At 56.0% G+C, this 15870-nt stretch overlaps 1 protein-coding gene across 1 annotated transcript in view; it reads right to left on the bottom strand.

Annotated features, from left to right (window-relative positions):
* The window catches only part of POLE (DNA polymerase epsilon, catalytic subunit), a 29815-nt gene extending 14159 nt beyond the window's left edge, over window positions 1-15656 (bottom strand). The window contains exons 1-24 of the mRNA XM_054844738.1: window positions 15526-15656; window positions 14864-14999; window positions 14617-14697; window positions 14494-14538; window positions 14256-14348; window positions 13541-13695; window positions 12478-12619; window positions 12081-12161; window positions 11693-11800; window positions 11162-11272; window positions 10797-10882; window positions 10113-10232; window positions 9197-9329; window positions 8414-8527; window positions 7437-7649; window positions 6413-6520; window positions 5515-5643; window positions 5052-5154; window positions 4824-4970; window positions 4064-4209; window positions 3007-3155; window positions 2536-2628; window positions 2123-2267; window positions 1453-1610 (exon numbers count right to left, since the gene is read on the bottom strand). Of these exons, the coding sequence (XP_054700713.1) occupies window positions 1453-1610; window positions 2123-2267; window positions 2536-2628; window positions 3007-3155; window positions 4064-4209; window positions 4824-4970; window positions 5052-5154; window positions 5515-5643; window positions 6413-6520; window positions 7437-7649; window positions 8414-8527; window positions 9197-9329; window positions 10113-10232; window positions 10797-10882; window positions 11162-11272; window positions 11693-11800; window positions 12081-12161; window positions 12478-12619; window positions 13541-13695; window positions 14256-14348; window positions 14494-14538; window positions 14617-14697; window positions 14864-14999; window positions 15526-15641 (2912 nt within the window). The 5' untranslated portion in view covers window positions 15642-15656. The remainder of the gene's footprint in view (window positions 1-1452; window positions 1611-2122; window positions 2268-2535; window positions 2629-3006; window positions 3156-4063; window positions 4210-4823; window positions 4971-5051; window positions 5155-5514; window positions 5644-6412; window positions 6521-7436; window positions 7650-8413; window positions 8528-9196; window positions 9330-10112; window positions 10233-10796; window positions 10883-11161; window positions 11273-11692; window positions 11801-12080; window positions 12162-12477; window positions 12620-13540; window positions 13696-14255; window positions 14349-14493; window positions 14539-14616; window positions 14698-14863; window positions 15000-15525) is intronic.
* Between the last annotated feature and the right edge of the window lie 214 nt (window positions 15657-15870).

The following is a 15870-nucleotide window of genomic DNA, read 5'->3' on the forward strand; positions in this document are numbered from 1 at the left end:
GGCCTGCACCAAGGGACGTGTCCTCCAGGATCCCACTGGTGTCACTCCTGCCAGGGCAGTTGTCTCCATGCCACCATGCCACCATCCAGCACAGTCAACAGAGCCACAGTGCTCGGCACTGGGATGGATCTCGGAATATCTACAGCTGCTCTGCCAACCGTTTCGGCTTGGTCTGCAAAAGCACGTCAGCTCGTGCCCCGGCTCACCCGCACCGATGGGGAGAAAGAGCTTAATGGCACACAGGTAAAGGTGAGAGTCCGGGCGGGGAAACGGAGGAAGATGTTAGGAAGAGGTTTAGAGAGAAGGAGAAAACTTTGTCAGCTCAGATACTGGCAAAGGGGTTCAGAGGAAACCTGATGCAGCCATGACATGACTATAGGGACACTCCTCCCTCTCTCCTTTCCTCTTGCATTTTTTTGCATTTCGCAGCACTGCCAATTATTTGTATGTCTCAAGAAAAACCTTATGGGAACATCAGCTAAGAGAAGAGAGGACAGACTCAAACCTACATCACTTGGCCAGCCCTTCTCCCACCTGACCATGTTCCTGTGGACACAGCCTTCTCTTCCTCCACTGACCATGGTGCCTGCCAGCTGCCTCCAGGCTGTTCCGGTTGGAGAGTGACCACAAAATAAATGCACTTGCTAACATCCCCGAACTACAAGAAACCAAGAAGCCCTGAGGTAAGAGTCCCATGAGCAGAGCTCGCTCAGTGCTTGGCATCACCTCGACCCCCGTGGCAGGGACTCACTGCCTGCAGAAAGGCACTGGCAGGAGACGGCGGGTGCTGGAGCTCGTCCAGCGGGGCAGGAAGCACAAAGCAGCACAGCGCTGGCAGGACAGAGGGTGCTGGAGGGCAATGACAGCATTTCGTGGAGCCAGACCCAGGTCTGTGGGCACCCCTCCAGCTAGTGGTTGCTACTGCTCTAGCTTGCATTTCTATTTAGGAGGCTGCAGAGAAATCAGTGAAGTTGGAGTACAACTATCCCATAATGTGACAGTAATGGCAGGACCCGCTCCTTCTTCCAGATGGAGAAGGGGAAACATCTAGGAGAAGCATTACTGGAGGTCTGTGAACTCCTGAGAGATGGGAAGGCAGGAACTGGTGAGGCTAAACAGATTAGGTTGAACAGGAGTATTAGAAGTCCTCAGTCAAAGTTCTCCTGCACATCTTGGAGCCAAACAGGGGGATCGTGTCTGGTCACCAATTTGGGGAAGCGTTGTTTTGCTGTTATCTTATAAAATTTACTGCCACAGTATGGCACTGGAGGCAAGTGCATAGCAGGATTCAAAGACAATCTGGCGTAAGGAACTTGCCGTTTAAAGGCAGCAAATCAAGGGTGCTACCAGCTCCAAGGGCAAGGACCAACGTACCCCACGTGCATGAAGGGAAAGAGACCCTCAACCTGTTACCCAGGGAAAATGATAATATTTCAAGCTTTGCAATCTCACCTTTTCTTCAGCTTCTTGCCCTCCTCCTTGGAAGCTGGGAGGATCATAGCCAGGTATGGTCCATCCACTTCAAAAAAGATGCTGTTCTCCGAGCGTGTGACGTAGGTGAGAGAGGCTGGGTCCTGCAGTTCCTGGTACTGATCATTCGTGAAGCCTTCCTACGGGCACAGCCCAGGAAACAGCTTGACTCAACAGCCGGGCTGGTTACAGCAGGAGATGCACCTCGGGCACACCCTGCCCAAAGGGGTCACTGAGCAACCCTCCGAAAGCTACAGCACAATTTAGGACTCACAAATCAAAACATCTGACCTGCCTGTTGAGAAGAAAAATGCTTTGGACCCTAAAATTATATTCTTTTGTCTTATAGAAGCTGGAGCAAACGAAGGATGGGCTTGGACCTTGCTCTAGTCTGGACTCCCAGCCCGCACAGGTGAGCGCACACCAGCCCTGGCCTCTTACACACCACCCTCTCTGCCACGGGGGTATCAGAGCTTCTCCCTCCACTCAGGTGCTCTCCGGGGCAGAGAGCAGCTGTGCAGCAAGCAGGGCCATCAGCCCCAACGTCCTGCTTGCTAGACGGGGAGCCGAGATGGAAGAGAGGCCCTCCTCCCTTGTTGGTCTTCCACCTCCCTTTTCCCAGACTGCAGAGCTGGACGGGTGCAAGACTCACCTTCACCAGGATGTTCAGCATGGCACCTGGGTAGGAGATTGTCACCTTCGGCTTCTTGGCATTGGTTGACTTGATGACAAAGTTCTCCGGGAAGCTGTTGGGGAGGACACACCAAATCCCATCGGTATCCAGTTCCAGAGGTCTCCTAAGGAAGGAAGGAAGGTGACTGTCAAGAGGAGAGCGGATGACAGGTGAGGATCAGCAATGTGTCCCCCTAAAGACAGAGGCAGCCTGTTGCTTCCACTCTCCAGTCCCTTCTGCAAAGCAAACCCTCCTAATACAACAGAATAACCACAGCAGCATCAGAAATCTAATCTTCAACACTAACTGCTGGAAGCTCAGGTGTTCAGTGTGCACCCACATCTGTCCCAGATGCAGACAGACCTTTCTTCCCCAGCTCAGCACATACTCACCCAATCTGTTCGATCAGCTCCCTGGCCTGGGTGATGATATTCGCTCCTGTGAAGCAGACAATGCCAGCCATTTCCATGGAGTACCAGCGAGCTCTAGGAGCAGAGGAGTCAAAGTGAAGAGCAAACCCAGCTATGGAAAGGGCAGGAGGACCTCCAGAGGAAGAAGGGCAAGAACCACATCAACACCGGCCCTCAGTAGATTGTTCTCCTTGCCCTAGTTATGATGCTTCAGAAAAGCTGGAAACCCATGAACAGACAAGATTCCTGTCACTTATGCCCAACACTTAATGTCTGGCAGGAGTCTCCAGGATGAGAAGTCATTGGTAGAAGCAAGAGGAGAGTGTTACAGGCAGCACCCACCTTCATCCTGGTTCTTCAGAAGCAGGTGAAGCAAGTGACAGCCCCACTAGGACAATCCAGTTTCCAAAGGTCCTCTCGGAGGACCCCAGCATCACCCGGGGGGAGACTCACCCTTTCCGCATGACATAGCCGTAGAAAGAGTTGAGGATGCACTTGTGGGCCAACTGCAGGGAATCATACAGGATTTCCATGTTCTTGCAGCGCTTCACTTCAGAGGCATCTCCTGTCTCCACTGCCGCAGACAGTTTCTTCTTCCACACCTGTAAGCCAGAGGCAGAGTCAGAACGATCTCACACATCACCACTGGTGGTATCCGACTGGCTCCCCCTCAGTCCCAGTACAGCATTACAACTCTAGAACAGCATCTTTGCCAAAGATCAGCAGCGTGAGCTAAATATCCCTTTTTCTTTTGCAGCAGAGGACTTTGCCGCACGGTAGGAGGGACCTGCAGCACCAACCGTAACTCTGATGGTGATGATCAGAGTTCAACCAGCGCTGGCAGTGCTGCCCACCCTCATCAGCTGTGCTGCACCACCTGCGCGGAGGCAAGAACCGAACACGCTGCCTGCAGCAATCAATGATGTCTGGCTAAACAGCAGAACCGCCTGCGCAGAAAAAGCCTCTTGGCCGGCTCCATGATTCATGGCAGGAGAGGCAGCTGGGAGGAACCACAAAGCAAACGGCTCGTTAATTAACTCCGCCAGAGGTAGAGTCCCAGGGCCTTGTCATTGCCTTCAACACACTCCAAGAACAATGTGCCCTGGTCTCCTCTTGCACAAACCTCAACCAGCAGAGAAATAGAACATCATCCTGGAATCAACTGTTCCTTAACCCAAGGTCTAGACCTTGCTTCTCAGCTTGTCTCTTCTCCACGTAGGAGGAATGCCCCAGGCTGAACCCAGCCAGATCAGATATATCGGAGCGGAGACTAGCCGAGGATTTACTAAACCCAGTGTAAACTGGAGATGTAGCTTTGTTTCCAAGACAGTAAATGTCATGGCAGCAGCCACTGAAGTTGGCAGCGAGAAGCCACAGCTGTCAGGAGCTCCACCATGTCCTTCTCGCTGAAGGCTGAATAGAGCAATCCTTTAGGGCTTGGGTTTTCGGCGAGAGACGAGAGGTCCCCAGCCTTGGCCAGACAAATTAAACCAGAAGTCGAGCTCAGTACCTTGTGCAGCCCCTTGAACTCGTAGCGGCGGTCCCTGAAAGCTCGCACCGTGTCCACATAGAAAGAGTTCTCTCGCTGGCAGATGGTGGTGACTCGTTCCTCCACCTTGGTGACGTGGATCTTCTTGTACGCCTTGCGGCAGTAATCTAGTCAAGGGAAGAAGCAGAGGGAGCTTCTCAGATGGATTGCTACAGACAGAGGGACGGGCACAGTATGGACAGGGAGATATCCAAGCATCAGGCACAGTGAGCAGGGACACGGTCCTGCTGCAAAGGGAGGGGAAGGAAGACATCAGCAGGGAGAGAAGCAGTGCCTGGTTATGGAGACACAGGGACAGGTGAGGGAAATAAACTCATCGTGATGCACATATGGCCCATCCACAAACCCAGGCTCTGCCGCAAGCCAGCCGAATGGTTCTGCTGAACAGCATCACTCCAGATGATGGGAGAACGTTATGTTTCCCTTTCATTAACAGGCCTTCATTAGCAGCCTTCCAAAAAATGGAGCCATTCAGCTCAAATCCATGGCTCCCAACAGACAAAAGGAGAAACACTGACACAGGCACCGGTGCCTGGCCCCTCTTTGGGAGACACGCAGGAGCCTGCTGGGATCCTGGAGAAGGTCTGCCACAGCACGGTGTGCGACCAGACCCAGCCTGAGCTAACCCCACAGCCGTAAGAGGTAATTAATGGTGAGCACCGCTCGCAGTCTTCATTGCAAAACATCGCTCCAGATCGTGACATTGATTTTTTTTCTTTACCTGCCAGCCGCTTTTTCTCGTACTTGGCCTGTTCTTCCCGGGAGAGCTCGTGGAAGGCACGGGGTGCTCCCTCAGGGGACAGGGGTGGGAACTTCTCCGACTCCAGCTGCTGCTGGATGCGGTGATACTCACTGCGGCTGGCAGGCACTGCGGAGGAGGGCAGCTATCAGAGGCAGGAATTCGTCTCCATCTCTGTGGGTTGGACCGCACAGTCCTTACTGTACTCACTGAACTCTCCTCTCCACTGCCAGGTCATCCGGCGCTGACAGTTGGCACCCGGCTTGTTGAAGTCACAGGCAGCACACGTGGCCTCATCCACCATGGCCGAGGGCTGGAGGCAAAGACAGAGACCAACACGTGTTAGAGGAGACAGCTCTCCAACTGACGACTCACGGGTGGCAGAGGAGCATAGGTGTGAACATCAGAGATGGTACTCAGAGCCTTTCGGGAACACAAAACCTGCAAAAACAATAGCTGGGGTGCGTTTTTTTGGGAGAAGCCCTAGGTAAAATTGTAGCTCAGCCTTTGCAGGCCTGGCATCCATGGCAGCTTGACTGAATTTCACACCCAGCCTTATCCGATCGCCCCGCCCTGAGCACAAAGTTCAGCCCTCACTGTTAAGGGGATCCAATCGGAGGGACCACCAAGGTCATCTGAAAGACAAACTAGGAGAGACGAGGTTGTTACCCACCTGCAACCTGTTGGTCAGAATGATGTTGGGGTACATGGCCCCCACATCTAGATGGTAGATAAGGGGACACTCAATTCTGTTCGGAACGTCCTTCAGGGAATTCAGTTTGACCTTGATTTCATCACAAACCTGTGGCGAGACAAAAAGAAGTGAAACTCAGACAGGAAGGAGTTAATGAGTCAAATACTTGTTGAATTTCGTCCTTTACTCCTGCTCAGGGACACCTACCACTGACTCTGGGGAGGATTTAAAGGACCAAAGGAGCAGCATCAGGGACTCCTTGACCACCGGCACTTTATGTTTTGTTTTGGACCTCCAAGGTAGGCTTTATCTCTACAGGTACACAGAAGGTGAGAGCAGCTACTTCCTAAACGTTACTTGACTAGAGACCTTTTCAGTGCAAATGGGTTAATGGAGACAACAGCAAAGACCAGGAGTCCCCAGTCACTAACTGATGATGCCCTCCAAGAAACTCCAGACTAAGCTTTGGAGAGGGGCGACCTGCACTTTGTAGCCAATAAGAAGCAGGGAACAAGAGGAACATGAGTATCTGAGATGTCCATCTGCTCACTAAGTCCCTTCCCAGCTCTCTCAGAGCTTTGCTGCTGGATGAACCTGCAAAGGGGAAAGCAGGAACCGCGTCCCTCAGCTGGGGCAGAGACCCTGGATTCCTGGGCTGGGCTCCAGCAGCCGGGCAGGGGGGTCCTGGCTGGGGCTGCTGGAGGCGGCCGCTGCTTATAACATCCCTTGACACCACCTACTCTGCAAGCCATAGATGGGCTTCTTGGTCTCTTTCCGTAGAGCACAAAATGAACCTAAACCGGCACTGTACAGCTGCAGCCCCAGCCTGGCAGCTCAGCCCTCCCCGCCAAGCCCAGCCGTGCCGCAGGCGATGTACCTCCTGGAAGTTGGTGACTTGATCCAAAGGCAAACCCTCCTCCTCCTCGATGGCGTGTCGCAGCGTCTTCTCCACGTGCTGCACCAGGTAGTCGAAGGCAGCAGGATTCTGCAGGGGCACGGGGATGGCACTGAGACGGTGGGCAGCCGTCCCCAGCTGCAGGCTGGCATCTCCTGCCGTGTGCCTGTGCCCCTGCCTGCCTCGCGGAGCTCTGGGCATGGCCCTGCAGCACGGGGCAGCGTACTGAGGCGCGGGCAGGGTCCAGACCACCGACACCAGCTCAGAAAAAAAAAGCAACGAAGGGAAGAGACACGGGCAGCTAACGAGCAGCCGGTTGCATTGGTGTTTGGTAGTGCAGCACCTCTCGTGATCTCGTGCTGGCTGGTGCAAGCGTCCAAAGATTCCGACTTAGTCCAGATCCTTTGATACACCCAGCGTGTGCTCCCCACGACTATTCACTAGATGATACCCACCAACATGTCCCACACTAAGTGCGATGCATCGCACGGCAGAGAGTGAAGCCGACTCTGAAAACTTAAAGAGTCCATGAGCACAACGCGGGTGTGAAGCAGGGCAAGGGGGGGTGATGGAGATAGCAGCGTGAACCAGAAACAGGTGAAAGACACCCAGGAAAGGTTCAGAAGAAGCTTAGTTTGGGTGGGAGAAGGACAGAGGGAGAACAGGGCCCCAAGGGGACAGAGACATACTTTCTAAGAACCACTGGCTCAAAACCAAACCCCAGACCTTCACCACTCTCCCTTGCTGACAACAAGGTCTGGCGTGCTTCCCGTATGTGATACATATCACACTTGCTCTCCCAGCGAAGCACAGACGGCCACTTGGAGACCTCCTCCCACCCCTTCCCAGCCCAGCTCCACACAGCTTCAGATGCTCAAGGTCTCCTGAAGTATGACAGGTTCTGCCCAAGCACAGCAGGGACACACAGGAGACGCCAACACCTGCGGAGGGTTATTCCTCACCGCCACGCTCCGCAAGGACAGGGGTAGGCTGCGTGGCCCCTCACCATTCTGAAGCGGCAAGGGATGTCACTGCGGAAGACACCAGATTCCAGCGCTTCCACGTGGCCGCCCACATACGTCTCCGAGTCCAGCACGTGGCCATCTTCTGTAAGTTTGTTGAATTCCTGCTCCTGCTTGTTGGGGAAGATGATGTTGGCATGATGGGCCTGAACCATCAGCAGTGCCTCACACAGCGTCCCAGATCCTTTTCGTAACACCTGCAGGAGAGACATCAAAGCTGGTTTTAAACTCAAAAAGAGTAGATTGAGATGGGATGTGAGGCAGAAATCCTTCCCTGTGAGGGTGCTGAGGCCCTGGCCCAGGTTGCCCAGAGAAGCTGTGGCTGCCCCTGGCTCCCTGGCAGTGTTCAAGGCCAGGCTGGATGGGGCTTTGGGCAAGCTGGGCTAGTGGAGGGTGTCCCTGCCCGTGGCAGGGGTGGGACTGGATGGGCTGTGAGGTCCTTTGCAACCCAAACCATCCTAGGATTCAGCAAGAAGAGAAACCAACAACAGCTCCTTTGTGCTGGCTGGGAGGAGAGACAGTGCAAAGACCTCCAGACCTCTGCTGCCATCATCTTCTGACACTACTCCTCTGTCAAGCGCCTTTGTAAGCTAAACTGGGTGAGGACAGTGGGACATTTCCTACATGCTTAGCACAGACAGCTTCCTGACCATCTTCCCTACAGCTGACAACAGCCATCAGGAGACCCAGCTCTGCATGACCACAACTGCGTGTAAACTTGGCTGAGCACAGAGCATCAGCCATATTTTCTTGCTCCAGCCCCGTACTGCCAACCCTCCGGTCTCTCTCAAAACACCCCAGGGCTGTGGAGAAAATGAATACCCTCCAAATCCACCTTTCTTCCCTCCCATGCAGATGGGAGGCAGTGGGAATCAGGTTGGCGGCCAAAGCATCCCCAGCAGCGTGGGAGACGTGGCTCGCTCTTCGCCTGGCAAAGAAATCATTTCAGGAGTGCACCCACCTCATCAGGCTCCATGGGAATGATGGTGCACAAGGCGAAAATGAAAGGATGCACGTACTTCATGTACATGTAATAGGTAGCAACTGCATCGGACACTGAATAGGTGGCCAGGGTCTGTCGGGGAAGGGTAGGAGGCAAATTAATCCAAATCACACGTGACAGAGCAACTCAAGGACAATAATCTTTCATTGCTTTCTGCCAGACACGCTCGTACCAGCAGCAAGAAGGGAAAGGTGTATTTCTCCATATAATGGGTTGCGAAGAATAATCTGTTTGCTTCCGAGGACATCCTGCTCTAGCTCTAACTACACAGCGATTCGTCAGCTCTGAATGAAAAGAAACAGGGAGGAGGGGCTCATGGCACAGATGCCGCCCGGTTTGGGAATCAGGAGGCTGCTCCAGGGCTTCAGCAGGAATCCCCCACCTGCCACACCTGGGGCACTAAACCCTATTTCTCATCCCTCCAGCAAGTCATGGCTCTTGGACGTGTTTCTGATTTCTGGAGCCTGCCACCTCGCATTGATAAAAACACACACAGAAAACACACGGTGTAATGCCGGTGCTAGAACCACTTCAAAGAAATCCCATTCTTTCGCCCCATAAACTCAAAATGCTTCTAAGGCAAGGGCAATTTGGGGAGACAGATTGAGTTAATTTCTCAAAACGCACTGCCTTAAGCAAAACCATTTTGTAACACTTTAACTTAAAGATTCAATCACATTGCAGCTGCTCTAGGCTTGTTTTCTAGTTGCTCAGAGGATACACAGCAGAGGGAGGGAATACCTGAGGCTCCTCCGTAGCCATCCGGCACATCTCCTCAGGGTCCAGCTCCACTGGATCGTAACCCAGCTTTGCTTTTGCTGCTGCTTTCAGGTTGTGACTTCCCACTGGCAGGTAACTGTCCCTCTTCACCCACCTGGACAGAGGTGTGAAAATGCCAGTTTGTGCAGAGAAACCAGCCCCGCTCTTCAAAAAGGAGCTCAGGCTTGCAAACAGGACTTCAGCTGCAAAGGGGACCTCTCCCCAAGGACAGCCGAGAGCCAAGCATCCAAGCGCACTGGAGTAAGAGGCTGGTCGGCTTTAGATATCCTGCATCCCTGCCAAAGCACTTATATCCCAGCCAGGACAACCCCACCATCCATACCGTCACCACTGCACAGAATTACCACTTTCCGACTCCCTCCGTGGCTTTAAGACAAACCTTTAACCACTGGAGGAGACACCACCAGGACTGCAAGGACGGCCAGCCGCTCTCCAGAGTCCAGACGCTGCTCCAGTGGAGGAAAGCCACATAAAAACCCCAACTTCTCTCTCTCCCATGGACGTACAGCGGGTCCTTTCCTCTCCTGGCTGTGCCAGGAGGCTGCTGGGTTAGGGTACGGTCCCTTCCCCACTCCAATGGCCTGACCTTATCCCACCCTTTCTCCGCTCCCCCAGACCAGACCCCAAACACCCGAGGACAGCCACCGGCAGGCTGCAGGGAGAGGGACGGCCCGGAGAGCCCTCCATGGGGAGGGCTTGGCAGCGTCTGCGGCACGCAGAGCGCCGAGGGGAAGCAGCGCAGTCAAAGAAACGGATTGTCACGGCAACCTAGGGAGGTGTGACACGTGAAAGCTGAATTCAAACACAACTGTAGGTGTTTTATATAAATTCAAGAGATAAAGACGCAGTTACATGGTAGAGAGGCAGCGTTCGGTACCTTAGACAGTCCATGTGGATGCACTGGGATGCTTTGTACTCTCCCTGGCTGTCCTTCTGAAACCCAATTTCCTGATACATGTTAATTCCATGAGCTGCTGCTCTTGCTTCCACAAAGGGCCTGGGGAAAGAGGCAGCATGAAGAGAAGGAACAGAACCGCCATTTCCCTTCATCTCCAACAGCAGTTTCACAATTGCTTTGTTACAAACTACCTAAAGAATTTTTCTTGCGATTTATCTGCAATATCTGGCCATGGGGAAAACTTCCTGCGGGACAGACTCGCAGCACGACCCGAGGGGCAACGCTGCTCGCTTACACCCGGCCCCAGGAGGTGGAGGCGTGTGGTCCCTCTGCCCTCACTTCCCAAAGGCTTGCCTGCACCCCTCTCCCCGATGTCCCAGAGGTCTCTTTTGACCCTCTCCCTGCTCTCCCAAGACCAAGCTCATCCTACACCAACACTGCCGCACTGACAAGTGTCTAAAGCAGCTCAGCCAAGCTGTCAGGACTCTAGAGAAGCTCATACTTCCAAGCCAATGACCACAAGGTTTGGTGAGGTGCTCGAACTGGCCAAACAGTCGGCACAGATCAGATCCTATCACCACTGTGTGAGCTATGGAAGGACATCGAGGCTGACCCACAGCTCAGGTGACACCTTGCCAGCTTAGTTTTCACTCCTGATCTTACCAATCAAAGAAGTCTCCATTGTACGTGACAACGATGGTGGGTTTGATCTCCTGGACATGTTCAAACCACCTCTGGATTAAATGAGCCTAGGATGAAACACAGGAGTAGAAAGGACATGTATATAAAGTAACTTCCTCTCCTCCACGGAGAGGTGGTGGATACCATACGGTTTACTGCACCCTTGCCCTCTCCTCCCCACCTGGCCCAAACCTGACCTCTCTTACCCTGCTTACCCAGACATGAAAGCACAACCTGCCTGGCCAGACCCACCACGTTCCCCAGTGAGGCAGCCTACCAAGAGGTTAGCTCTTTGGCCAACAAGAGCCCCAGGCAGGTGAAAAGTCTGCTGGGCAGAACTGACTTACTTCATCTGGCTCATTAAAGACACAAAACGGACCCTCGTACTCCGGCTTGGGAGTAAACTCAAAGTCTTCAATATCCTCGGAGACGATCTCCCTGTTTGTGATCAGGTAGCCCTAGGGAGGTGACAAGGGGGCAGTTAGAAGGACCTGGCTTGCAGGCAACCCGAAAAGCCTGTCTGAACGATGGGACGTTTTCCCTCTCGAAAGCCAGAACTCCTGTCGAGGGGGAACAACGTTTGGGAGTGATCTGCCGAACCATCGCTGGCCATCAGCTAAGGAGGCCACAGGGAGACGACATGGGACAGCAGAGTTGTCCCTGTGCTCTCCAGGTCACCGCTGCTCCCTCAGAGGAGCACCAGCAACCCGAGACTAAATTTCTTACGCATCATTCAGACTTTGATTTCCTTCCCACAGCCGCACACCGAGCAGCCAGCAGCAAGGCAAGCCTGAGCGAGCTGGGTTGGAGGCAGAACGCTGGCCTGCTCCCCGGCTTCGCTGCTGGAGCACAGAGGAAACTGCTCTGCTGTCCCTTACCTGCCCGTCAATCATGTAGGAGATCATCATGATCTGGTCTGTCTCCGCATCAGGAAACTTCAAAGGCAGTTTGGTAGTTTCAATATCAAAGGCGAGAACGACAGGATCCTGAGTAGGACCAAATCCATTAGAAAATATTGTAAAGCTGACGTGAAGTTAAAGAGCGATTCCCATTAAGACCAGTCCTAGCCCAGCAAGCGAACCAGACTGTGCCCAGTAACTGTTTTACCGCTTTATCAACCCAAAAACCACTACCCAAGCCCAGAAACAAAGCTTTCCCCCTGTGCACCATGGTGCGACACTGGCAGCGCATCGGGAAGCGGCTCCTGGGGGCGGACACGGCAGCCGTGCACACGGACAGACTGGCGCCTGCCCGACCGACGCTCACCGGTCGCTCCACGAGGTCGTCTCGGCGGGTGATTTCGGGGGGGTAGGTGCTGCCCCGGTATCGCACGTTGTACCAGTGAGCCTGCAGAGAGAGGAGGGCGGGCAGTGCCGTACCGCGGGGCCAGCTCCTTGCATCACTGCTGCTGGGGACAGAGCTGCGCCAGTTAAACACAGCCCAGAAGAAAGGCTCAAACTGTGGCTGCACATCAATCGTTTAACTTTTCTGCGTGTCATTAAGGAGAAGGCCCAGCAGTACGGGACTAAGCTTTACACACGAACTCATTGTCGCCGACACCTTTGCAAAGGTCCCGGAGAGAAAACCTTTCCGCCCCGCCTGCGCTTCAGGAGTACGGCAGCAGGAAAGCGAAGTGCTTCCAGCTTCCCTCTTCCTTACTCACCACGTGGATCTTCAGGTCAATGGAGAGGCGAATGTGGTAGGGTACGTCGTACTCCCGCATATCCACAATGTTGTCCATTTGGTTGGCCACCTTTCTGGAGGCCCCTTCCTCATCCGTGCTCAGGCTGCCCCCGCTCAGAGCGCTGCAAGGAGCAGAGCGAAGCAGCCGCCTCACCCGAGTGCCCATCTCCACAGGCTCGGCTGCCAGGGACGGCCACGCGGCACCGGTGACACCCGGCAGCAGGAGTCGGGGATGGGGAGCAGAGCACGGGAATTGCATCCCGGCCGTGCAGCCAGCCTCTGCGTGCAGGGGCGTCCCCGGGAGGGATGGCACGCGCAGTCCCGTCGCTCCCATCTAAATTCACCTTTTCTCACGTTTGTGAGCTGTGTCTGCCTGGAGACACGGGCAGACACAACCCAGACCTGCCTGTATAACGAACGGTTCTTATGGCATTGGATTTGTAAGTATGGTAACGAGTCTAAGCATAACGAGGCAACATGGGAAGCACTTTGAAGAGGGATGGCATGCTTTTAAAGGTGAGCAGGGAGCGCTCATCCCGCTTGATTCTTCTTCCTCAAGTTTCAACTGAAGCCAGACTTCAGGGCCAGGAAACCAAAGAAAGAGGTGAATTTTTCACGTGTATCTTCTGGTTGACTTTAAAACCAAAGTTTCTAATTTTTTTTTTCCTGTCTGCAACTGTGTTTCCAATCTTGTAAACAAGTGCTTGGCTTTTTATTCAGATAAAGAAACGTTTGGTGCGGTTTTTTTCCCCTTTGGTCATGGCTAGAGGTAGGGTCGCCCAGTGCCTCTCGCTGCCCTTTCTCAGGGGACAGGGAGCCTCTCTGACCGGCAGGCAGAGGTCCCACCACAGCACAGCACATCCCAGATGCCTCAGAGCCTCCTGATGTGAAGCACTGAGCTGGAAGAACCACCCCAAGGTGGGTGGCAGAGAGACACAGCTGGGATCAGACCCCAGGCAGAACAGCACCTCTCTGAGGACAGCTAAGAAATAATCAAGGGAGCCTAATTATTAACACGAGGCCACCCTGAGGAGAGCTCCCACCTTGACAGCATGGCCGTGTAGACATCGCTCGCTTGGTCTCGCTCTCTGTTTTTCCTCACGACAGGAGAGATCTCCTTCCGCACCTTCACCAAGTCATCCACCGTGTTGAAGGACAGCTTGATGTAGTTCCTCTTCAGGCCCACCAAGTGGTTTGGCTGCAAGGCAGCAAGACAACGCCAGCTCATGGGGGATGAGTACCGAGGGATGGCCACCGTAAGGGGGGGTGGGAAGGCAGACTAGACTGATGCTGGTGGAAGGATTGACCAAAAAAGAGGTGCCAATGGGTGGGAGAGTCAAGCACTGAGAAGAGACTTTGGTGGGCACATCAAGGAAGAGTGCGAGAGCTGCACAGCAAGGGCCCAGCCAGCCCTGCTGCCCGCACAGGCAGGACCACGAGCGGGATCCACCCAGGAAGAGGAGGAAGAGCAGGTCAAACGTGAGCAGCGTCCCCCTCCCACAGTACCCTCTCCTCCTCCAATCACTCTTTAATTCCTGCAATTGAACGTCTTGAACACGCTGTGAAACTGCTGATGTGCTCAAGGAGAGGAATGGAATTACTACTGATAAGCAATTAGCCATAACTAACCCGTTTCTGATAGGCACCCCAAGCAGCACTAGGAGGCTGAAGTCAAGCGCGCTGTCTCCCTTCCTATTTCACTAGAGCTGTGCAAGGTCAAAAAAACCCAAATGCTACAGAGGGCGGAGAAATACAGACCAGGTCCAAGTCTTCTTTGGGGACAGTTTCCAGCTTTGCGATCTTCCCTTGGAACTTCTTGGAGAGGAAGGAGGACACTTCTCGCTCGCAGCCCTGCCGAGAGACCCCGGGGCTGAGGAGCGTGGCTCTGTCCCTCAGAAGTCCATCCCAAAGCAGGATGCCCAGACGTCCCGAGCTGCCCAGGGACCTGCTGTCCCCTTCCCTGGGGCCCTCAGCCCTCCCAGGGTTCCCTCCTCACCTTCTGGGTGGCGATGTAGAAGTAGGGCTTGTAGGGCAGGGCCACCTAGGAGAGAGCAGACGGGTGACGGCAGCGGGTCCCCCCGCGGGACCCTGCACCCTGCCCGCCCCCCCGGGGACCCACCTTGAAGCGGCTCCCGTCCTCCTGGATGAAGTAGTAGTCCACAGCGCTGACCGAACGCCGGTCCTCGTCCAGCACCTCCGTCTGCCCACGGGCACCACAGACTCAGCGGGGTCGCTCCGTGAGACCTCCCCTGCATGGGGACCAACCCCCCCCCCCCCCCGCCCCAGGCCCTACCGGGGGCCTCCCCGTGGGACCCCCCCCGGGCCCCATCGGTTGGCTGCTCGCCCCCCGCCCCGCCGGTCCCTACCGGGTGCATGTTGATGAGCCAGCCCGTCCGCTCGCCGGGCTCCGCTGGCCGCTCGAAGCCGAACAGCGCGTCCAGCCGGTCCGTACGCTGCGATCGCTCCAACCGCTTGAGAGCGGACAGAGCGGGGCCATCGTCCCTGCCGGGCGCCGCGCCGTCAGCCCCCGCCGCCGCCGGCTCCCGGGGCCCGCCCGCCCGCCGCCCCCACCGCGCTCCCTCGGGGTCTCCGCCGCCCGGCCCGGCGCGCCGCCCGCCGCCCCGCAGCACCATCCCGGCCCGGCCCGGCCCGGCCCGCCGCCGCCGGAGGAATTTCCCGCGCTGCGCCCGGTTCCCGCGAGAGCGAACCCCCCCGCCCCGCCCCGCCGCGAGAGAACCAATCAGAGAGCGGCCCCGCCTCCCCCGCGGGCACCTCCCACCAATGCCGGGTGGAGCGCCCCGGCCCCGCCCCGCCCCCGCCCGCCAGCGGTGGCCCCGGGTGCTGCCCGTGCCGGGCCCGGCCGCAGCCTGCGGGGGGGGGGGGGGCGGTGACCGCCCTCGGGCAAAGCGGCTGCTGCGGGTCTGCAGCGGGAGCAGCCTGCCGCCCAGCCCAGGCTGCACAACCGAACGCCCCCCCGGTCGGCTGGGGCATCCCGCAGCCCAGCACTCCCGTGTGCGCGGAGACTAACGGCGTGGCCGCCTCCGCACCCCCCGCCGGGATCCCCCTGCCCGGCCGCTGGAGCCCGAGGCCCCGGGGTCCCTGCCCCGGCTGGGGGCTGTGGCTGCCGCCTTCCCCTCTGTGCATGCAGCCAGCAGCGAAGCTGAGCACACGTGTCCCACAGACACACGCGTGGACACGCAGACGCGGGACACGCAGGCGGCCACGGGCAAGGCGCTGCCGCCATCAGCACCCGCGCACAGGACCCACATCGCACACCAGCCCCGTCCCCTCCTCTGGGCTGGCAGAGGCGTGAGGTGGCTAGTGCAGGCACACGCACACTCGTGGGTTCCCCGAGCACCGGCACGGCCCCTCT

The sequence above is a fragment of the Grus americana genome, chromosome 16, assembly GCF_028858705.1.
Source record: "Grus americana isolate bGruAme1 chromosome 16, bGruAme1.mat, whole genome shotgun sequence".
NCBI lineage: Eukaryota > Metazoa > Chordata > Aves > Gruiformes > Gruidae > Grus > Grus americana.